We start from the raw sequence: 24136 nt of genomic DNA, 5'->3' as shown, positions 1-24136 counted from the left end.
ATAAAGCTCAAAAGTTTTTGCACAGCAAAGAAAACAGTCAACAGAACCAAAACACAACCGAAAGGATGGGAGAAGATATTTGTAAATGACATCTCATATAAAAGGCTAATATCCCAAAATCTATAAAGAACTTATCAAACTCAACACCCAAAGAATAAATAATCCAATCAGAAATGGGCAGAAGGGGCACCTGGGTGGCTCAGTGTGTTAAAGCTTCTGCCTTAGGCTCGGGTCATGATCCCAGGGTCCTGGGATCGAGCCCCGCGTCAGGCTCTCTGCTTGGTGGGGAGCCTGCTTCCCTTCCTCTCTCTCTCTGTGTGCCTCTCTGCCTACTTGTGATCTCTGTCTGTCCAATAAATAAATGAAATCTTTAATAAAAAAAAGAAATGGGCAGAAGACATGATCAGACATTTCTGCAAAGAAGACATCCAGATGGCCAACAGACACATGAAAAAAGGCTCAACATCACTCAGCATCAGGGAAATACAAATCAAAACCACAATGAGATACCACCTCACACCAGTCAGAATGGGTAAAATTAACCAGTCAGGAAATGACAGGTGTTGACGAGGATGCAGAGAAAGGGGAATACTCCTATACCATTGGTGGGAATGCAAGCTGGTGCAGTCACTATGGAAAACAGCATGAAGGTTCCTCAAAAAGTTGAAAATAGAGCTATCCTATGACCCAGCAATTGCACTACTCGGTATTAACCCTAAAGATACAAATGTAGTGATCCGAAGGGGCACGTGCATCCAAATGTTTATAGCAGCAATGTCCACAATAACCAAAGTATGGAAAGAACCTAGAAGTCCATCAACAGATGAATGGAAAAATAAGAAGTTATATATATATATATATATATATATATATATATATATATATATGAATACTATGCAACCATCAAAAAAGAAAATGAAATCTTGCTATTTGCAATGACTTGGATGGGACTACACTGTATTATGCTGAGCAAAATAAGTCTACCAGAGAAAAACAATTATCATATGATCTTTCAGATATGAGGAATTCGAGAGGCAGAGGGGGGGTTTTGGGTGGTAGGGAAGGAAAAATGAAAGAAGATGGGATTGGGAGGAAGACAAACCATAAGAGACTCTTTTTTTCTTAATTTTTATTTATTTTTAATTTCTTTTCAGTGTTCCAGAATTCATTGTTTATGCACCAAAACCAGTGTTCCATGCAATATGAGCCCTCCATTATAACCGCCACCAGGCTCACTGAACCTCCCAAACCCCCACCCCTACAAAACCCTCAGATTGTTTTCAGAGTCCACAGTCTCTCATGATTCATCTCCCTCTCCGATTTCCTCCAACTCCCTTCTCCTCTCCACCTCCCCAATCCTCCCCGTTATGCCTTATGCTCCACAAATAAGTGAAACCGTTTGATAATTGACTCACTCTACTTGAATTATTTCACTCAGCATAATCTCTTCCAGTTCTGTCTATGTTGATACAAAAGTTGGGTATTCATCTTTTCTGATGGAGGCATAATACTCCATAGTATATATGGACCATATCTTCCTTATCCATTCATCCGTTGAAAGGCATCTTGTTTCCTTCCACAGTTTGGCAACTATGGCCATTGCTGCTATGAACATTGGAGTACAGATGACCCTTCCTTTCACTACATCTGCATCTTTCGGAAAATACCCACTAGTGCAATTGCAGGGTCATAGGGAAGCTCTATTTTTAATTTCTTAAGGAGTCTCCACACTGTTTTCCGAAGTGTCTGCACCAACTTGCATCCCCACCAACAGTGTAAGAGGGTTCCTTTTTCTCCACATCTTCTCCAAAATACGTTGTTTACTGTCTTGTTAATGTTGGCCATTCTAACTGTTGCAAGGTGGTATCTCAGTGTGGTTTTGATTTGAATCTCCCCGATGGCCAGTGATGATGAACATTTTTTCATGTGTCTGTCAGCCATTTGTATGTCTTCATTGCAGAAGTGTCTGTTCATGTCTTCTGCACATTTCTTTGACATGATTATCTGTTCTGTGTGTGTTGAGTTTGAGGAGTTCTTTATAGATCCATGACAGCAGTCCTTTGTCTGTATTGTCATTTGCAAATATCTTCTCCCATTCCATGGGTTGCCTCTTTGTTTTGTTGACTGTTTCCTTTGCTGTGCAGAAGCCTTTGATCTTGATGAAGTCCCAAAAGTTCATTTTCACTTTTGTTTCCTTTGCCTTTGGAGACATATCTTGAAAGAAGTTGCTGTGGCTGATATCAAAGAGGTTACTGCCTATATTCTCCTCTAGGATTCTAATGGATTCCTGCCTCACATTGAGGTCTTTTATCCATTTCCAATTTATCTTTGTGTATGACGTAAGAGAATGGTCGAGTTTCATTCTTCTACACAAAGCTGTCCAATTTTCCCAGGACCATTTATTGAAGAGACTGTCTTTTTTCCACTGTATATTTTTTCCTGCTTTTTCGAAGATTAATTAATCATAGAGTTAACGGCCCATATCTGGTCTTTCTTCTTTATTCCACTGCTCTATGTGTCTGGTTTTTTGCCAGTACCATGCTGTCTTGGTGATCACAGCTTTGTAGGAAAGCTTGAAATCTGGCAACGTGATGCTCCCAGTTTTGTTTTTCTTTTTCAACATTTCCTTAGCAATTTGGGGTCTCTTCTGGTTCCATACAAATTTTCGGGTTGTTTGCTCCAGCTCTTTGAAAAATGCTGGTGGAATTTTGATCAGAGTGTCATTGAAAGTACAGATTGCTCTAGGCAGTAGAGACATTTTAACAATGTTTATTCTTCCCATCCATGAACATGGAATGGTCTTCCAACTTTTTGTGTCTTCTTCAATTTCTCTCATGAGTGTTCTGTAGTTCCTTGTGTACAGATCATTTACCTCTTTGGTTAGCTTTATTCCCGGGTATCTTATGGTTCTTGCTGCTATAGTAAATGGAATTGATACTCTAATTTCCTTTTCTGTATTTTCACTGTTAGTGTATAAGAAAGCAACTGATTTCTTTACATTGATTTTGTATCCTGCCACATTACTGAATTGCTGTTTCAGTTCTAATAGTTTGGGGGTGGAGTCTTTGGGTTTTCCATATAAAGTATCGTGTCATCTGCAAAGAGAGAGAATTTGACTTCTTCATTGCCAGTTTGAATACCTTCTATTTCTCTTTTTTGCCTGATTGTTTTTGCTCAGACTTCTAATATTGTGTTGAACAAGAGTGGTGAGAGTGAGCCTCCTTGCTGTTTTCCTGATCTCAAAGGGAAGGATGTCAGCTTTTTCCCATTGAGAATGATTTTTGCTGTGGGTTTTTCATAAATGGATTTTATGAAGCAGAGAAAGGTTCCCTCTGTCCCTGTACTTTGATCCATTTTAATCAGGAATGGATGCTGCATTTTGCCATTTGCTTTTTCTGCATCAATTAAGAGGATGATATGATTTTTCTTTCTTCTCTTATTGATTTGTTCTATCACATTGAATGATTTGCGAATGTTGAACCACCCTTGCAACCCAGGGATAAATCCAACCTGGTGGTGGTAGACAATCTTTTTAATTTACTGTTGGATCCTATTATCTAGGATCTTGTTGAGAATCTTAGCATCCATATTCATCCTGAATATTGGTCTGAAATTCTTTTTGATGGGGTCTTTGCCTGGTTTGGAGATCAGGGTAATGCTGGCTTCATTAAAAGTGTCTGGAAGTTTTCCTTCTGCTTCAACTTTATAGAACAGTTTCAGGAGAATATGTACTATTTCTTCTTTGAAAGTTTGGTAGAATTTCCCAGGGAATTTGTCAGGTCCTGGGCTCTTGTTTTTTGGGAGGGTTTTTTTTTTTTTTTTAACCCTGTTTCAATCTCATTACTAGATATTGGTCTCTTCAGGTTGTCAAATTCTTCCTGATTCCGTTTTGGAAGTTCATAGTTTTCCAGGAATGCATCCATTTCATCTAGGTTGCTTAACATATTGACATATAATGGTTGATAATAATTTCTAATGATTTTGTCTATTTCCTTGGTATTAGTTGTGATCTCTCCCCTTTTATTCATAATTTTATTAATTTTGGTATTCTGTTTTTTCTTTTGGATTAGTTTGGCCAGTGGTTTATTGATCTTATTGATGCTTTCAAGAAACCACCTTCCAGTTTCATTGATGCGTTCTTCTGTATCTCTAGTTTCTATCTTATTGATCTCTGTTCTTATCTTGATTAGTTCCCTTCTTGTGTCTAGAGATGGCTTAATTTGTTGTTTATTCTCCAGTTCTTTAAGGTGTAAAGACAGCTGGTGCATTTTGGATTTTTCAATTTTTTTGAGTGAGGCTTGGATGGCTATGTACTTCCCTCTTAGGACCACCTTTGCTGTATCCCATAGGTTTTGGACTGAAGTGTGTTCATTGTCTTTGGTTTCCATGAATTGTTTAAGTTCTTCTTTGATTTCCTGGTTGATGCAGGAAATTAAGCAATGTTGAGAAATGTTAAGCAAGGTGATCTTTAGCTTCCAGGTGTTTTAATTCCTTCCAAACTTCTTCTTGTGGTTGAGTTCCAGTTTCAAAGCATTGTGATCTGAGATTATGCGGGAAATAATCTGAATCTTTTGGTATTGGTTGAGCCCTGATTCGTGACCCAGTATGTGGCCTATTCTGAAGAAGGTTCCATGTGCACTCAAGAAGAATGAGTATTCTGTTGTTTTAGGGTGGAATGTTCTTTATATATTTCTGAGGTCCATCTGGTCCCATGTGTCTCTCAATGCCCTTGTTTCTTTATTGATTTTCTGCTTGGATGATTTCTCTATTACTGAAAGTGACCTGTTAAGATCCCCTACAATTAATGTATTCATATCAATATGACTCTTTATCTTCATTAACAGTTGTCTTATGTATTGGACTGCTCCCATACTGGGGGCATAAATATTTACAATCATTAGATCTAGGTGGATAGACCTTTAAGAATGATGTAGTGTCCTTCTGTATCTCTGACTATAGTCTTTAAAATCTAATTTATCTGATATGAGAATCGCTACCTCAGACTTCTTTTGAGGCCCATTGGCATGAGAGTTGCTTCTCCATCCCTTAACTTTCAGTCTGAATGTATCCTTAGGTTCATAAGGGGTCTCTTGTAGACAACATATTGATGGGTCTTGTCATTTTATCCAATCTGCAACCCTACACCATTTTGTGGGTGCATTTAGGCCATTCACGTTGAGAGTGATTATTGAGAGATATGTTTTTATTGACATCATGTTATCTGTGAAGTCTTTGTTTCTATAGATTGTCTCCATAAATTTCTGTTCAATGATATTCTTGGGTTTTTCCTCTCTTATAGAACACTCCTTAATATTTCTTGTAGTGCCTGCATGGTGTTCATATACTCCTTTAAACATTGCCGGTCTTGGAAGCTCTTTATCTCTCCATCCATTTTGAATGTCAGTCTTGCTGTTAAAGTATTCTTGGCTGCATATTCTGTTCATGTAGTGCCCTAAATACATCTTGCCAGCCCTTTCTGGCTTGCCAGGTTTCTGTGGACAGGTCTGATGTTATTCTGATGGGACTTCCTCTGTACATAAGTAATCTCTTCCCCTAGCTGCTTTCAAGAGCTCCTGTTTAAAATTATGATTCATCATTTTCACAATCAGGTGTCTTGAAGTCCTTCTAGATTCTATGATTTTGGGGGTAGACCTTTTTTCCTCTAGCACACGAATGCTGGTTCCATTCCCCAGATTGGGAAAATTTTCATGGATAATTTTTTCAACTATATCCTCTAGTCTTCTTTCTTTCTCCTCCCCCTCAGGAATTCCAATAATTCTAACATTGGAATGTTTCATGGCATCATTTATTTCCCTAATTCTGTTTTCATGTCTTCTAAGCTGTTTGTTCCAGGTCTCCTTCTGATCCTTTTTCTCTGTCAGTTTGTCCTCTAGATCATTAATTCTATCTTCTGCCTCAGTTACCCTAGGTGTTAGAGAATTTAGATTAGACTGGAACTCATTGATAACATTGTTAACATCTTCCCTGGTGGCTTTCACTTCTGGCCTAATCAATTCTATTTTGTCATTAAAGGCTTTCTCCAACCTAGTCATTTCCTGAATGATTGGTAGCCTGAATTTCCTTTCCAACATACTGTTTTTTGTCCTCATCCAATAGCTCTGATGGAGAGGGCAGTCTCTGAATTTTTCTTCTGTTGGGCATTCCTCCTCCTAGTCATTTTGGTGAGAGATGTCTGAGGGGATGTGGAGCTGAATGTATCAACTGTGGTCCAGTCGAGTTGCATGCTGGGATGCATCTGAGCAATCAGGATTCCCCACCAAAAAGAAAGAAAAAAGAAAAAAAGGGGGGGGAGAAAAGATGAAAGAGAAGACTCAGCCTAAATGGGCCCCAAAAGGAAGATTTATAAAGTATACAAACAATAACAGACAACCAAAAAGGCCCACAAAAGTAAATGACAAGAAGAAAAAAAAGAGCCCAGGCAAAGTGAACCCCAAGTATAAGATTTATATACTGCTAGAACAAAAACAAATACACAGAAACACTGACAGAAGAAAAATATGGGAGGGTTGTTATAAATTCTCAGTGTGGCAAGGAAGGTTATTTTGATTCTTCCTGGGTGTATCTTGATATCTTTGTTAAAGTACTCAAATTTCCTGAGATAAAGGGGGATTAAAACTGATTTATATATAGGGGTAGTATTGACTGGGGGAAGCGGATTACCTTTAAGCTTATCTCTATATGAATATTGAACAAATAGAAAAATCAAAAGAAAAACACAGGTATATGTATCAAAAAAGTTCAAGTTAAAAGGTTATTATGGAATTTGTTGTACTGAACATCTCATTGTGATGGTAAAGAGGTTAAAAAGTATAAAAAAATTAAAAAGAATGAAAATAGTGTGAACGAATTAAAAATAAAAGTTATATCTGTGATGTAGTGATGGTGGTCCTCTTGTTTCTTTTGATTTGTTTTGTTTTGGCTGGCTTTCTGGGGGAGGGGCCTCCCACGTGGCTTTTCAGGCAGTCTTGCTAGAGTTGAGTCCTCCTGCCCCTATCAAGGGGCTGGGCTTTGAGGAAACCGGTTTTTCAGGCTTTTGTTCTCTGGAGGTTCTTTTTTTTTCCCTCCCCTGGTGGCTTTTGGTGGTTCTTTGGAGGTTTAGAGAAAAGCAAACTGCACCCAGACCTTCGTCTCAGAGAGAAGCCTCAGACTCTTCCCCTCTGGGTGCTCCAGAGCACATGAACTCCCCTTCTGCCACTGGCAGAGCACGTCCCCATTCACAGTCTCAGTGGTTGCAGGAGCTCCTGCTTGTACCCCAGTGCTACCAAAACCATGAGAAGTATTAAACCAGATAGCTGGCTTCCAGCAGCTGCCTCTGTCAAGGCTGTCTGGGGAGGTCCAGACCATTAGAAAGGTCCCAAACAGAGCTAGCACACTGAGATTTTCACGCTGGCTTGGGCTGGGAGTGTTCAGACTCTTGCCAGTCCTAGACAGCACTGGCTAGCACCTGCAAGGACCTCTCTCAGGGCAGGGTGTGGAGCACGACTTAGACCCCAGTAGGGCAGCACACATGCAAACTGCAAAAGGCTGTGGTTCTAGAGAGCAGCAGCTGGAACCCACACCAGACTCTCTCACGTGTGCCCCACCCAGACACTCTAACGTGCACCGACGGCTCAGGAACCAATGCCTGACTTCTTTGCTGGACTCTCTCTAGTACAGTGTGAGCAGTGGCTGTCCTGGGTCCATGGGATTAAGCCTACGTCCCTAAACACCCAATTCCACCAATTTCCCCTTAAGATATTTTGCTCTTTTTATAAATTAATTTATTTATTTATTTTAATAAACATATAATGTATTTTTATCCCCAGGGGTACAGGTCTGTGAATCTCCAGGTGAACACATTTCATAGCACTCATCATAGCACATACCCTCCCCAACGTCCATATCCCCACCACCCTCTCCCATCCCCCCTACCCCCAGCAAACCTCAGTCTGTTTTTTGAGATTGAGTCTTTTATGGTTTGTCTCCCTCCCAATCCCATCTTCTTTCATTTTTTCTTTTCCTACCCCCCCAACTCCCCACATTGCATCTCCACTTCCTCATATCAGGAAGATCATATGATAGTTGTCTTTCTCCGATTGACTTATTTCGCTAAGCATAATGCCCTCTAGTTCCATCCACATTGTCGCAAATGGCAATATTTCATTTCTTTTGATGGCTGCATAGTATTCCATTGTGTATATATACCACATCTTCTTGATCCATTCATCTGTTGATGGACATCTAGGCTCTTTCCATACTTTGGCTATTGTGGACATTGCTGCTATAAACATTCGGGTACATGTGCCCCTTCGGAGCACAATGTTTGTATCTTTAGGGTATATACCCAGTAGTGCAATCGCTGGGTCATAGGGTAGCTCTATTTTCAGTTTTTTGAGGAACCTCCACACTGTTTTCCAGAGTGGTTGCACCAGCTTGCATTTCCACCAACAGTGTAGGAGGGTTCCCCTCTCTCCACATCCTCGCCAGCATCTGTCATTTCTTGACTTGTTCATTTTAGCCATTCTGACTGGTGTGAGGTAGTATCTCATTGTGGTTTTGATTTGTATTTCCCTGATGCCGAGTGATGTGGAGCATTTTTTCATGTGTCTGTTGGCCATCTGGATGTCTCCTTTGCAGAAAAGTCTGTTCATGTCCTCTGCCCATTTCTTGATTGGATTATTTGTTCGTTGGGTATTCAGTTTGCTAAGCTCATTATAGATTTTGGATACTAGCCCTTTATCTGATATGTCATTAGCAAATATCTTCTCCCATTCTGTCAGCTGTCTTTTGGTTTTGTTAATTGTTTCCTTTGCTGTGCAAAAGCTTTTGATCTTGATGAAATCGCAATAGTTCATTTTTGCGCCTCCTTCCCTTGCCTTTGGGGAAGTTCCTAGGAAGAAGTTGCTGCGGTTGAGGTCAAAGAGGTTGCTGCCTGCATTCTCCTCAAGGATTTTGATGGATTCCTTTCTCACATTGAGGTCCTTCATCCATTTGGAGTCTATTTTCGTGTGTGGTGTAAGGAAAGAGTCCAATTTCATTTTTCTGCATGTGGCTGTCCAATTTTCCCAACACCATTTGTGAACAGACTGTCTTTTTTTCCATTGGACATTCTTTCCTGCTTTGTCGAAGATTAGTTGACCAAAGAGTTGAGGGTCTATTTCTGGGCTCTCTATTCTGTTCCATTGGTCTATATGTCTGTTTTTGTGCCAGTACCATACTGTCTTGATGATGACAGCTTTGTAATAGAGCTTGAAGTCTGGAATTGTGATGCCACCAACTTTGGCTTTCTTTTTCAATATTCCTTTCGCTATTCAAGGTCTTTTCTGGTTCCATATAAATTTTAGGATTATTTGTTCTATTTCTTTGAACAAAATGGATGGGATTTTGATAGGAATTGCATTAAATGTGTAGATTGCTTTAGGTAGAATAGACATTTTCACAATATTTGTTCTTCCAATCCAGGAGCATGGAAAATTTTTCCATTTCTTTGTGTCTTCCTCAATTTCTTTCATGAGTACTTCATAGTTTTCTGAGTATAGATTCTTTACCTCTTTGGTTAGGTTTATTCCTAGGTATCTTATGGTTTTGGGTGCAACTGTAAATGGGATTGACTCCTTAATTTCTCTTTCTTCTGTCTTGTTGTTGGTGTAGAGAAATGCAACTGATTTCTGGGCATTGATTTTACATCCTGACACTTTACTGAATTCCTGTACAAGTTCTAGCAGTTTTGGAGTGGACCTTTTTGGGTTTTCCACATATAGTATCATATCATCTGTAAAGAGTGATAGTTTGACTTCTTCTTTGCCAATTTGGATGCCTTTAATTTCTTTTTGTTGTCTGACTGCTGAGGCTAGGACTTCTAGTACTATGGTGAACAGCAGTGGTGATAACAGACATCCTTGCTGTGTTCCTGACCTTAGCGGAAAAGCTTTCAGTTTTTCTCCATTGAGAATATCTACAGTGCGTTTTTCATAGATGGCTTTGATAATATTGAGGTATGTGCCTTCTATCCCTACACTTTGAAGAGTTTTAATCAGGAAGGGATGCTGCACTTTGTCAAATGCTTTTTCAGCATCTATTGAGAGTATCATCTGGTTCTCATTTTTTTTTTATTAATGTGTTGTATCACATTGAGTGATTTGCGGATGTTGAACCAACCTTGCAGGCCTGGAATCTATCCCACTTGGTCGTGGTGATAATCCTTTTAATGTACTGTTGGATCCTATTGGCCAGTATTTTGGTGAGAATTTTCGCATCTGTGTTCATCAAGGATATCGGACTGTAATTCTCTTTTTTGATGGGATCTTTGTCTGGTTTTGGGGTCAACGTGATGCTGGCCTCATAAAATGAGTTTGGAAGTTTTCCTTCCATTTCTATTTTTTGGAACATTTTCAGGAGAATAGGTATTAATTCTTCTTTAAATGTTTGGTACAATTCCCCTGGGAAGCCATCTGGTCCTGGACTTTTGTTTGTTTGGAGATTTTTGATGACTGTTTCAATCTCCTTACTGGTTATGGGTCTGTTCAGGTTTTCTATTTTTTCCTCGTTCATTTGTGGTAGTTTATATGTCTCCAGGAATGCATCCAATTCTTCCCGATTGTCAAATTTGTTGGCGTAGAGTTGCTCGTAGTATGTTCTTATAATGGTTTGTATTTCTTTGGTGTTGGTTGTGATCTCTCCTCTTTCATTCATGATTTTATTTATTTTTTTCTTTTTGATAAGTCTGGCCAGGGGTTTATCAATCTTATTGATTCTTTCAAAGAACCAGCTCCTAGTTTCATTGATTTGTTCTATTGTTTTGTTTAGTTTCTATTTCATTGATTTCTGCTCTGATCTTTATGACTTCTTTTCTCCTGCTGGGTTTAGGCTGTCTTTGTTGTTCTTTCTCTAGCTCCTTTAGGTGTAGGGTTAGGTTGTGTATTTGAGACCTTTCTTGCTTCTTGAGAAAGCCTTGTACTGCTATATATTTTACTCTCAGGACTGCCTTTGTTGTGTCCCACAGATTTTGATCTGTTGTGTTTTCATTATCATTTGTTTCCATGAATTTTTTTCAATTCTTCTTTAACTTCCTGGTTGACCCATTCATTTTTTAGAAGGATGCTGTTTAGTCTCCATGTATTTGTGTTCTTTCCAAATTTCCTCTTGTGATTAATTTCTAGCTTCAGAGCATTGTGGTCTGAAAATATGCAGGGAATGATAGCAGTCTTTTGGTACTGGTTGAGACCTGATTTATGACCCAGGATGTGGTCTATTCTGGAGAATGTTCCATGTGCACTAGAGAAGAATGTATATTCTGTTGCTTTGGGATGGAATGTTCTGAATATATCTGTGATGTCTGTCTGGTCCAGTGTGTCATTTAAGGCCTTTATTGCCTTGTTGATCTTTTGCGTAGATGATCTGTCCATTTCAGTGAGTGGAGTGTTAAAGTCCCCTATTATTATTGTATTACTGTCGATGTATTTCTTTGATTTTGTTATTACTTGCTTTATATAGTAGGCTGCTCCCATGTTAGGGGCATAGATATTTAAGATTGTTAGGTCTTCTTGTTGGACAGACCCTTTGAGTATGATATAGTGTCCTTCCTCATCTCTTATTATAGTCTTTGGCTTAAAATCTAATTGATCTGATATAAGGATTGCCACCTCAGCTTTCTTCTGGTGTCCATTAGCATGGTACATTGTTTTCCACCCCCTCACTTTAAATCTGGAGGTGTCTTTGGGTCTAAAATGAGTTTCTTGTAGGCAGCATATTGATGTTTTTTTTTTTAATCCATTCTGATACCCTGTGTCTTTTGATTGGGGCATTTAACCCATTAACATTCAGGGTAACTATTGAGAGATATGAATTTAGTGCCATTGTATTGCCTGTAAGGTGACTGTTACTGTATATTGTCTCTGTTTCTTTCTGATCTGTTACTTTTAGGTCTCTCTTTGCTTAGAGGAACCCTTTCAATATTTCCTGTAGAGCTGGTTTGGTGTTTGCAAATTCTTTCAGCTTTTGTTTGTCCTGGAAGCTTTTTAACTCTCCTTCTATTTTCGATGATAGCCTAGACGGATATAGTATTCTTGGCTGCAAGTTTTTCTCGTTTAGTGCTCTGAATATATCATGCCAGTTCTTTCTGGCCTGCCAGTCCTCTGTGGATAGGTCTGCTGCCAATCTAATGTTTTTACCCTTGTATGTAACAGACTTCTTTTCCCAGGCTGCTTTCAGGATTTTCTTTGTCGCTAAGACTTGTAAATTTTACTATCAGGTGACGAGGTGTGGACTATTTTTATTGAGGGGCGTTCTCAGCATCTCCTGGATTTTGATGTTTGTTCCCTTTGCCATATTAGGAAAATTATCTCCAATAATTGTCTCCAATATACCTTCTGCTCCCCTCTCTCTTTCTTCTTCTTCTGGAATCCCAGTTATTCTAATGTTGTGTCATCTTATGGTGTCACTTATCTCTCGAATTCTCTCCTCGTGGTCCAGTATTTGTTGGTCTCTCTTTTGCTCAGCTTCTTTATTCTCTGTCATTTGGTCTTCTATGTCACTAATTCTTTCTTCTGCCTCATTTATCCCAGCAGTAAGAGCTTCCATTTTGTATTGCACCTCATGAATAGCTTTTTTGATTTCCACTTGGTTAGATTTTAGTTCTTTTATTTCTCCAGAAAGGGCTTTTATCTCTCCGGAGAGGGTTTCTCTATTATCTTCTATGCCTTTTTTGAGCCCGGCTAGAACCTTGAGAATCGTCATTCTGAACTCTAGATCTGTCATATTACCAATGTCCGTATTGATTAGGTCCCCAGCCTTCGGTACTGCCTCTCATTCTTTTTTTTGTGGTGACTTTTTCCGCCTTATTATTTTGTCCAGATAAGATTTGCTTTCTCCTCCTCTGGAATTCCGCTGTTCTTGGTGAGTGAAATTGGTCTTGGCTGGGTTTTTTGTTGATCTTCTGGGAGAGGGGCCTGTTGTAGTGATTTTCAAATGTCTTTGCCCCAGGAGGAATTGCACCGCCCTTACCATGGGCCAGGCTAAGTAATCTGCTCAGGTTTGCTTTCGGTAGCTTTTGTTCCCTGAGTGCTTTCTGTAGAGTTTTGGATGCCGGGATTGAAAATGGCGGCCTCCCAGTTCTGGCCTGGAGGAGCCCAGAGCTTGGGGTCCCGCTCCTCAGCGTGCCCTCAGAGAAAAGCTCCCAACCGCCCCACCTCCCTGGCCTGCACTCGCGCCTGGAGGAAAGCACTCGATTACTCGCACTAAGAGAAATGTTCCCAGTCACTTCCATCTCTGTGGCCTCCGGCCACACTCTGAGCCCACTCAGCCTGCAACCGGCTCAAGGTAACCCTGAGCTGAGAGCTCATTCTTCGGCATTGTCGCTGTAGCCAGCTTCCCCACTCCAATACCTGTGAGCTCTGCAACACTCAGACACCCCCGGTCCTTCTGTGACCTTGCAGGACCTGGGGTTATGCTGACCCCGCGTGGGCATCCCCCCGGTTTAGCCTCTGGAACGATATCCCTCCACGGAGCAGACTTTTAAAAGTCCTGATTTTGTGCTCCATTGTTCTGCTGCTTGCTGGGAGCCGGCCCCTACCCCCACGGTCTGTCTTCCCATCGCTTTGGATTCACTTCTCCGCAGGTCCTACCTTTCAGAAAGTGATCGATTTTCTGTTTCTAGAATTGTTGCTCTTCTCTTCGATTTCCCGTTGGACTTGTAGGTGTTCACAATGGTTAGATAAGCTATCTAGCTGATCTCCTGCTACCCGATATCATCTCAGCCTGCTACTTCTCTGCCATCTTGACTCCTCCCACCTGTTACTAGACCTCTTTTGCTCTTTTTGAGTGCTTTCAAGCAGACTCCAAGTTAATGCTGGTCCCCAATCACAGGGCACTCTCTTATTGGGGTATTACTTTCCAATGGGTCACTTCTGGTGGCTCTCGCCACCTTTTGTTTATCTTCTGATATCAGTCCAAAGTTCCCACTCTACTTTACCTGTCCACTGGGGTCTTCTGCCCCCGTAGAGATCCAGAAGTGTATTATTCTAATCTCAGGCCGATTTCAAGGGTTATTAGAGTGTGCTGGTAGATAATCCGCTCACCTTAGGGGACCAGTTGAAACAGCACTTCCTTCTTCTCCACCATCGTGTCTCCTCTCCTCCCATAAGAGACTCTTAATCTCAGGTTATGGACATTGGGGAGGTATGGGATATGGTGAGTGCTGTGAAGTCTGTAAGCCTCAAGGTTCACAGAGCTGTACCCCTGGGCAAATAATATATAATGATGTTAATAAAATAATTATTTAAAGAAATATATTTATTTTTATATAAATATATATTATTTAAAGAAATATATGAAGGGTGCCTGGGTGGTTCAGTGGGTTAAGCCTCTGCCTTTGGCTCAGATCATGGTCCACAATCCTGGGATCAAGCCCTGCAGTGGGCTCTATGCTCAGCAGGGAGCCTGCTTCCCCCTCTCTCCCTGCCTGCCTCTCTGCCTGCATGTGATCTCTCTCCTCTCTGTCAAATAAATAAAAATAAAAAATAAAATAAATTAAAATAAATAAATAAATAAATAAAAATAAAAGGAAAAAAAAAGAAAAAATGTTTTTGAAAAAGAGGAAAATATATTAAAGGTCAACTGATGGAATCGGGGAGTCACAGGCATGGGCCTAAGCCCAAGGACCCAGGACTGCCACCACCAGTGACCACCTATGCCAGGGAGAGTGCAGTGGAGCCTCCTGTTCAAGGTTCCTGAGCTTTCAGCTGTGTATTTCTTGCACCACCACTTGGCTGTGTGCACTCCTGCCCATGCGGGAGGGAGTTTGGTGTGGGCACCAGCCAGTGCTCTCTAGAACTACTCCCTTTTGCACTCTGCATGTACTGTGCAATCAGGGTCTGATTGCATTCCCTGTCCATGTCTGATAGAGCTTGTTGTTGGTGCCATCCAGTGGTCTCTAGGACTGGCCGAGAGTCTGGACACTCCCAGCTTGCACCTGAAGGAACTCAGGATGTTCTCTGGTCAGGATTCCTCAGTGGTGGCAGCCTTCTGCAACCTGGGTGAATGAACGCACCTGGTGGCATGGAACTGGTCCCCAGACTGCAGTCTCAGCAAAGGCAGCCACTGGAAATGGACTCCCTGGACCAATATATCTTGTGGTTTTAGTGGCACGGGTTTGCAGAAACAAGCAGGTGCTTCAGGTGACCCAAAATAGTGGCTGGGGAGCACAATACCTGGGGGATGTTGTGCTGTTCAATGGAGTTTGCAGAGGGGGGTCTGTGTGTTTTGGACCACCCAGAGGGGAGCAGACAGAGGCTTCTCTCTGACGCAAAGGTCCGGGTACAGTTTCCTTTCACTAAACCTCCAAAAAGCCACACACACACACACACACACACACATACACACACAAAAGCTCCAGAGAACAAAAGCCTGAAAAACCCGTTTCCACAGAACCCAGCCCCTAGATAGGGGGCAGATTGAGTCAACCCAAGCAAGAGGGACTGAAAAACACCACAGCAGTCCACTCCCCCAGAAGGCAAGCCAAGAGAATGAGAGGACAACCACCACAGGGTCCCCATAAAACCTTAATACTCCCACATCAGGGGACAACAATATATTAAGCTCATGATATTGCCCTAAAACCTTTATAATTCAAGGTACAACTTTTTAAAAATTCGTTCTCATGATTCTTGTTCCTTTAACTTCTTTAACTTACTTGCCATTGCAACTAGAGTTTTAATACAACATATTCAATAATAACTTTTTAACTTGAACTTTTTTCATACATATACCTGTTTTTTTTTCTTTTCTTTTTTTTTTAAATACATATAGATATAAGCTTCAAGGTAATCCATTTTCCCTATTCAATACTATCCCTATATATAAACCAGTTTTAATCTTCTTTTTCTCTGGAAAGTTGAGTCCATTAACAAAGATATCAAGATACACCCAGGAAAAACCAAAATAACTTTACTCGCCCACATCGAGGATTTATAACAACCCTCCCATCTATTTCTTCTGTCAGTGTTTCTGTGTATTTGTTTTTGTTCTGATTTTATATAAATCTTATTCTTGGAGCTCATTATGGCTGTTTTCTTTTTTCTTATCATTTACTTTTTTTGGTCTTTTTGTTTGTCCGTTTTTGTTTATATGTCTTATAAATCTCATTTTGGGACTCATTCTGGCTGGGTTTTTTCTTCTCTCTCTCTATCTCTATCTCTCTCCCCTTTTCTTTTTTCTTTCCTTTATGTGGTGACTTAAAATTGCCCTGAAGCATTCCAGGGTGCACCTTGCCTGGATCATGGTTAATATTTTCAGCTACACATCCCCTCAACCACCTCTCACCAAAATGACCAAAAGGAGGAATACCCAAAAGACGAAAAATTCAGAAAATGTGTCCTCAGCCACAGAACTATTGGATATTGACATAAACAGTATGTTGGATAGGGAATTCAGGGTAACAATTATCTAGGCAATGGATAGGTTGGAGAAAACCATTAGTGACAACATAGAATCTCTTAAGGGCAGAAGTGAGAGCCACCTGGGCATAATTTAAAAATGCTACCAATGAGATACAATCTAATCTAAATACTCTAATAAGTAAGGTAACTGAGGCAGAAGATAGAATTAGTGATCTAGAGGACAAACTGATAGACAAGAAGGATCAGGAGGAGGCCTGGAAGGAACAGCTAAGAAGCCATGAGAACAGAATTAGGGAAATAAATGATGACATGAAACATACAAATGTCAGAATGATTGGGATCACTGAGGGGGGTGGAGAGAGAGAGAATACTAGAAGATGTAGTTGAACAAATTCTGGATGAAAATTTTCTTTCAGGGGAATGGAACAAGCCTTCATGTCTTGTAGACAAAATGATCCCCCCCCCAGGATCAACGAATCTGGAAAGACCTCAAGGCACGTAATTGTGAAACTAATGAATCATAATTTTAGACAAGAGCTTCTGACAGCAGCTAAGGGGAAGAGTTTCCTTACATAGATAGGAAGTTCCATCAGGATAACATCAGAACTGTCCACAGAACCTGGCAAGTCAGAAAGGCCTGTCAAGACATATTCATTGCACTAAATGAGAAGAACATGCATCCAAGAATACTTCATCCAGCAAGGCTGACATTCAAAATGGGTGGAGAGATAAGAGCTTCCAAGACCAGCAAGGTTTAAAACACTATGTGACCACCAAGCTGGCACTACAAGAAATATTAAGGGGGTTCTATAAAAGAAGAAAGAACCCAAGAGTGACATAGAACAGAAATTTACAGAGACAACATACAGAAACAAGGACTTCACAGGCAACATGATGTCAATAAAAACTTATCTTTCAATAATCACTTTCTATGTGAACAACATAAATGCTCCCATAAGATGGCACAGGGTTGAAGTTTGAGTAAAATGACAGGACCCATCCTTATGTTGTCTACAGGAGACACATCTTGAACCTAAATATACATCCAGACTGAAAGTGAAGAGATGGAGAAGAAACTTTCATGACAACATACCTCAAATGAAAGCTGGGGTAGTGATTCTCATATCAGATAAATTAGGTTTTAAGCTAAAGACTATCGTCAGAGATACAGAAGGACACTACATCATTCTTAAAGGATCTAGCCACCACGAAGATCTAACAATTGTAAATATTTATGCCCCCGATATGGGAGCATCACACTACACAAGTCAACTGTTAATCAAAATAAAGAGTCATATTGATATAAATACATTAATTTTAGGCGATTTTAACACACCAGTCTCAGTAATAGACAGATTACACAAGCAGAAAATCAACAAGAAAACAAGAGCTTTGAATGACACTTTGGACCAGATGGACGTCATAGATATATATAGAACATTCTGCCCTAAAACAACAGAAAACTCATTCTTCTTGAGTGCACATGGAACTTTCTCCAGGATAGATCACATATTGGGTCACAAATCAGGGCTTAACTGATACCAAAAGATTCAGACTATTCCCTGTATATTCTCAGACCACCATGATTGGACCACAAGAAAAAGTTTGGAAGGAATTTGAACCACAAGAAAAAGTTTGGAAAGAATTCAGACACTTGGGTGATAATGACCAACCCGCTCAGAAACGTTTGGTTCAACCAAGAAATCAAAGAAGAACTTAAACAATTCATGGAAAGCAATGAGAATGAATACACATCAATCCAAAACCTGTGAGATACAGCAAAGGCCATCCTAGGGGAGAAATACATAGCCATCCGAGCCTCTCTCTCTTAAAAAAAAAAAAAAATTGAAAAAATACAGAATACATCAGCTCTCTTTACACCTTAAAGAACTGGTAAATCAACAACTAATTAAGGCAACCCCATGCCCAAGAAGTGAAATAATCAAGATTAGAGCAGAAATCAATGAGTTACAAACTAGAGATGCAGTAGAACACATCCAAGAAACTAGAAGCTGGTTTTTTAAAAGAACCAATAAGATTGATAAACCACTGGCCAAACTAATCCAAAAAGAAAAGAGAGAGGACCCAAATTAATAAAATTGCGAATGAAATTGTGGAGAGATCATGACTAACACCAAGGAAATAGAAACAATCATCAGAAATTATAATCAACAGTTATATACCAATAAGTTAACCAACCTAGAAGAAATGGGTGCACTCCTAGCAACCTATAAACTCCAAGAATGAGAGAGGACGAAACTGACAACCAGAATAGACCAATATCTAGTAAGAAGATTGAAGAAGTGATCAAAAACCTCCCAGGAAATAAGACCTCAGGACCTGAACGATTCCCTGGAGAATTCTACCAAATACTCAAAGAGGAAATAATACCTATTCTCCTGCAGCTGTTTCAAAAAAAAAAAAAAATAGAAACAGAAGGAAAACTTCCAGACTCTTTCTATGAAGCCACCATTACCTTGATCCCTAAACCAGGCAAAAACCTCAGCTAAAAGGAGAATTTCAGACCAATATACCTGATAAATATGGATACCATGATTCTCAACAAGATCCTAGCTAATAGGATCCAACAGTACATTAAAAAAGATTATCTACCACCACCAAGTAGGATTTATCCCTCGGATGCAAGGGTGGTTCAACATTCACAAATTAATAAATGTGATAGAAAAAATCAATAAGAGAAGAGAGAAGAACCACATGGTCCTCTTAATTGATGCAGAAAAAGCATTTGACAAATTCCAGCATCCGTTCTTGCTTAAAATATTTCAAAGTATAGTGATAGAGAGAAGATTCCTCAACTTCATAAAACCCTTATATGGAAAACCTACAGTGAATATCATTCTAATTGGTGAAAAGTTGACAGCCTTCCTTTTGAGATCAGGAACACGACAAGGATGTCCACTCTCACCACTGTTGTTCAACATACTACTAGAAGTCCTAGCAACAGCAATCAAACAACAACAACAAAAATAAAAGGTATTCAAATTGGCAAAGAAGAAGTAAAATTCTCTCTCTTTGCAGATGACATGATACTTTATATGGAAAACCCAGAAGATTCCACCCCCAGAATACTAGAATTCATACAGCAATTCAGTAGCATAGCAGAATACAAAATCAATGTACAGAAATCAGTTGCTTTCTTATACACTAACAATGAAAATATAGAACGGGATATTAGAGAATCAATTCCATTTATTATAGCACCAAGAACCCTAAGACACTTGGGAATAAACCTAATCAAAGACGTAAAGATTTTTACTCAAGGAGCTACAGAACACTCATGAGAGAAATTGAAGACACAAAAAGATGGAAAAGCATTCCATGCTCATGGATCAGAAGAAGAAACATTGTTAAAATGTCTATACTGCCTAGAGCAATCTATACTTTCAATGCCATCCTGATCAAAATTCCACCAGCATTTTTCAAAGTGTTGGGGCAAACAATCCCAAAATTTGTATGGAACCAGATGAGACCCCGAATTGCTAAGGAAAGGTTGAAAAAGAAAAACAAAACGGGGCATCACGTTGCCCGATTTCAAGCTTTACTACAAAGCTATGATCACGAAGACATCATGGTACCGACACAAAAACAGATGCATAGACCAGTGGAACAGAGTAGAGTGCCCAGATATCTACCCACAACTCTATGATCAAATAATCTTTGATAAAGCAGGAAAAAATATACGGTGGAGAAAAAGACAGTCTCTTCAATAAATGGTGCTGGGAGAATTGGAGAGCTAGGTATAGAAGAATGAAACTTGACTATTCTTTTACACCATACACAAAGATGAACTCAAAATGTATTTAAAAAAAAAAACACCTCAATGTGAGGCAGGAATCCATCAAAATCCTGGAGGAGAAAATACACAGTAACCTCTTCAACACTGGCCTCAGTGAAATCTTTCAAGACATGTATCCAAAGGCAAAGGAAATAAAAGTGAAAATGAACTTTTGGGACTTCACCAAGATCAAAAGCTTCTGCAGAGCAAAGGAAATACTCAACAAAGAGGCAACCCATGGAATGGGAGAAGATATTTTCAAATGGCACTACAGACAAAGGTTGATATCCAAGATCTATAAAAAACTCCTTAAACTCAACACACACAAAACAGATAATCACATCAATAAATGGGCAGAAGACATGAACAGACACTTCTACAAAGAGGACATACAAATGGCTAATAGATACATGAAAAAACGTTCAACATCATTAGCCATCAGGGAGATTCAAATCAAAACCACATTGAGATACCAACTTACACCAGTGAGAATGGCCAAAATAAACAAGAGAGGAAACAACGTGTGTTGGAGAGGATGTGGAGAAAGGGGAACCCTCTTTCACTATTGGTGGGAATGCAAGTTGGTGCAGCCACTTTGGAAAACAGTGTGGAGATTCCTTAAGAAATTAAAAATGGAACTACCCTATGACCTGCAAATGTACTACTGGGTATTTACCCCAAAGATACAGATTTAGTGAAAAGAAGGGCCATCTCTACCCCAGTGTTCATAGCAGCAATGGCCACAGTCACCAAACTGTGGAAAGAGCCAAGATGCCCTTCATGAGATGAATGGATAAAGAAGATATGGTCCATATATTTAATAGAATATTACACCTCTTTCAGAAAGGATGAATACCCAACTTTTGTATCAACATGGACAGGGTTGGAGGATATTATTCTGAGTGAAATAAGTCAAGCAGAGGGAGTCAATTATCATATGGTTTCACTTACTTGTGGAGTATAAGGAGTAACACGGAAGACATTGTGTGTTGGAGAGAAGTGAGTTGGGGGGAAATGAGAGGGGGAGACGAACCATGAGAAACTGTGGACTCTGAGAAACAAACTGAGCATTTTGTAGGGGAAGGGGGTGGGGGTTGGATGAGCCTGGTGATGGGTGTTAAGGAGGGCACATATTGCATGGAGCACTGGGTGTGGTGCATATACAAAGAATTTTGGAATACTGGAAAAAAAATAAAACGAACTAACTAAATAAATAAATAAATAAAATCTTAAAAAATAAATTGGTATTGAAACAATGAATCTTGAAACACTTATAAAATACAATTTAAAAATAAATAAATAAATAACAATATGATTTTTTAAGTGTCTTTTAAATTGGAAGAGGAAGAAAAGAGGATGATGCCAGAGTGATTAAGTGTGAGGACGAATCAACCCACATTTGTTGGGTTGGAAGAAGGATAAACGTATCCATAATCCATTAAATTCAGGTCCTGAGATGCTGGAAAAGAGAAGCAAATCGATTGTGTTTTAGAACCCCCAGAAGGAATGTAGCCCTGTTGACAGCTTGATTTTAGCACAGTGAGACCCATCTTAGACTTCTAATCTATTAGAGTTTTAAAATAATAAATATGTGTTATTTTAAGCAAATAGAATATTGCCTATTTGTTATAATAGCAGTAGGAAACTAATAGAAGGATCAATAGACTTAAGTCTGCACCCTGCTGTTGCCACATACTAACTGTGTAATACTAGGCATATTTCTTTATCTCTCTAAGATTTAGAGCCCTCATCTGTAAAATAAGGAAAACACCTTCCTGGTTAACCTCATAAGTAGTCTTGGAGATCAAATACAGTAAAAGTGCCATATAAAGATAAAGTGAATAGTTCTGCACAATGAAAACATCATGAGAAAAAAAGAAATATGATCAATATACCATGGAAACTATCTCTCACATATGTAACAACATATACATATAATAAATTACTATCCAGAAAAATCTGTGTATTTGTGTGCATGTGTGTGTGTGTCAAAGTACATGAATAAAAAAGAACCCCCCCAAAATAAATACATGAAAAGATGCTCAATCTCTTTAATAATCAGGGATATGAAAACTGAAAATCAAAGTAACGAATGATACTATTTCTCACCAACCAACTATAATGATTAACATTCTTAAAACATTTCAAATATTTATAGAAGTCCAGGCAAATGTGTGAAAAAACAAGCCCTCTCATACTCTAAGGTAAACTGAATATTGAAATGATCTTGAATAGTAATTGGTTGATATCTTCTAATATTTAAAATGAATATATCTTATACTGCAGTAACACTTGCTCATATTAACCAAAATGGACATAAATGGACAGGAATATTTATTGTATCTTCCTGTCTATAAAATGACACAGGACAAATAAGTTAGGTTATCACAATACATGAATTTCTATACAGCTATATTAGTTTCACGTGTAAAATAGAGGGATTCAACACTTGCATAGATCAACCTGTGCTCATAACAATCACATACCTTAATCCCCATCAGCCATTTAAGTCACTACCGCCATGCATGCCCAGCCAGTAACCTTCAGCTTGTTCTCGACAGTCATTTTCTTGGTTTGCTGCTCTCTCTCTCTCTCTCTTTTTTTTTCCATTGCTCATTTGCTTTGTTTCTAAATTCCACACAGGTGTGTAATCCTATGGTACTTGTCTCTTTTTTTTTAAATTTCTTTTCAGCATAACAGAATTCATTGTTTATGCACCACACCCAGTGATCCGTGCTATACGTGCTCTCTATAATACCCAACACCTGGCTCCCCTAACCTCCCACCCCCCGCCCCTTCAAAACCCTCAGATTGTTTATCAGAGTCCATAGTCTCTCATGGTTCACCTCCCCTTCCAATTTCCCTCAACTCCCTTCTCCTCTCCATCTCCCCATGTCCTCCATGTTATTTGTTATGCTCCACAAATAAGTGAAACCATATGATAATTGACTCTCTCTGCTTGGCATATTTCACTCAGCATAATCACTTCCAGTCCTGTCCATGTTGCTACAAAAGTTGGGTATTCATCATTTCTGATGGAGGCATAATACTCCATAGTGTATATGGACCACATCTTCCTTATCCATTCGTCCACTGAAGGGCATCTTGGCTCTTTCCACAGTTTGGCGACCATGGCTATTGCTACTATAAACATTGGGGTACAGATGGCCCTTCTTTTCACTACATCTGTATCTTTGGGGTAAATACCCAGTAGTGCAATTGCAGGGTCATAGGGAAGCTCTATTTTTAACTTCTTGAGGAATCTCCACACTGTTCTCCAAAGTGGCTGCACCAACTTGCATTCCCACCAACAGTGGAAGAGGGTTCCCCTTTCTCCACATCCTCTCCAACACACGTTGTTTCCTGTTTTGTTCATTTTGGCCATTCTTACTGGTGTAAGTTGGTGTGGTTTTAATTTGAATCTCCCTGATGGCTAGTCATGATGAACATTTTTTCATGTGTCTGATAGCCATTTGTATGTCTTCATTGGAGAAGTGTCTGTTCATGTCTTCTGCACATTTTTTGACATGATTATCTGTTTAGAAGTCCTAGCAATAGCAATCAGACAACAAAGAGAAATAAAAGGTATACAAATTAGCAATGAAGAAGTCAAAGTCTCTCTCTTCGCAGATGACATGATTCTTTATATGGAAACCCCAAAAGACTCCACCCCCAAACTACTTGAACTCATACAGCAATTCAGTAACATGGCAGGATACAAAGTCAATGTACAGAAATCAGTGGCTTTCTTATACACTAATAATGAAAATACAGAAAGGCAAATTAGAGAATCCATTTACTATAGCACAAAGAACCATAAGATACCTGGGAATAAACCTAACCAAAGAGGTAAAGGATCTATACTCTAGGAACTACAGAACACTCATGAAAAAAATTGAAGAAGACACAAAAAGATGGAACACCATTCCATGCTCTTGGATCAGAA

The 24136-nt window shown here is 39.4% G+C and overlaps 1 protein-coding gene across 1 annotated transcript in view; it reads left to right on the top strand.

Annotated features, from left to right (window-relative positions):
• Nucleotides 1–15040, top strand: part of LOC308337374 (hephaestin-like) — a gene marked incomplete at both ends in the record, with an annotated part of 50926 nt that extends 35886 nt beyond the window's left edge. The window contains one exon of the mRNA XM_080795511.1: nucleotides 14901–15040. Coding sequence (XP_080651637.1) covers nucleotides 14901–15040 — 140 coding nt within the window. The remainder of the gene's footprint in view (nucleotides 1–14900) is intronic.
• Between the last annotated feature and the right edge of the window lie 9096 nt (nucleotides 15041–24136).

The sequence above is a fragment of the Martes martes genome (assembly GCF_963455335.1).
Source record: "Martes martes genome assembly, chromosome: X".
Classification (NCBI taxonomy): domain Eukaryota; kingdom Metazoa; phylum Chordata; class Mammalia; order Carnivora; family Mustelidae; genus Martes; species Martes martes.
This window is presented reverse-complemented; position numbering and strand designations above follow the sequence as displayed.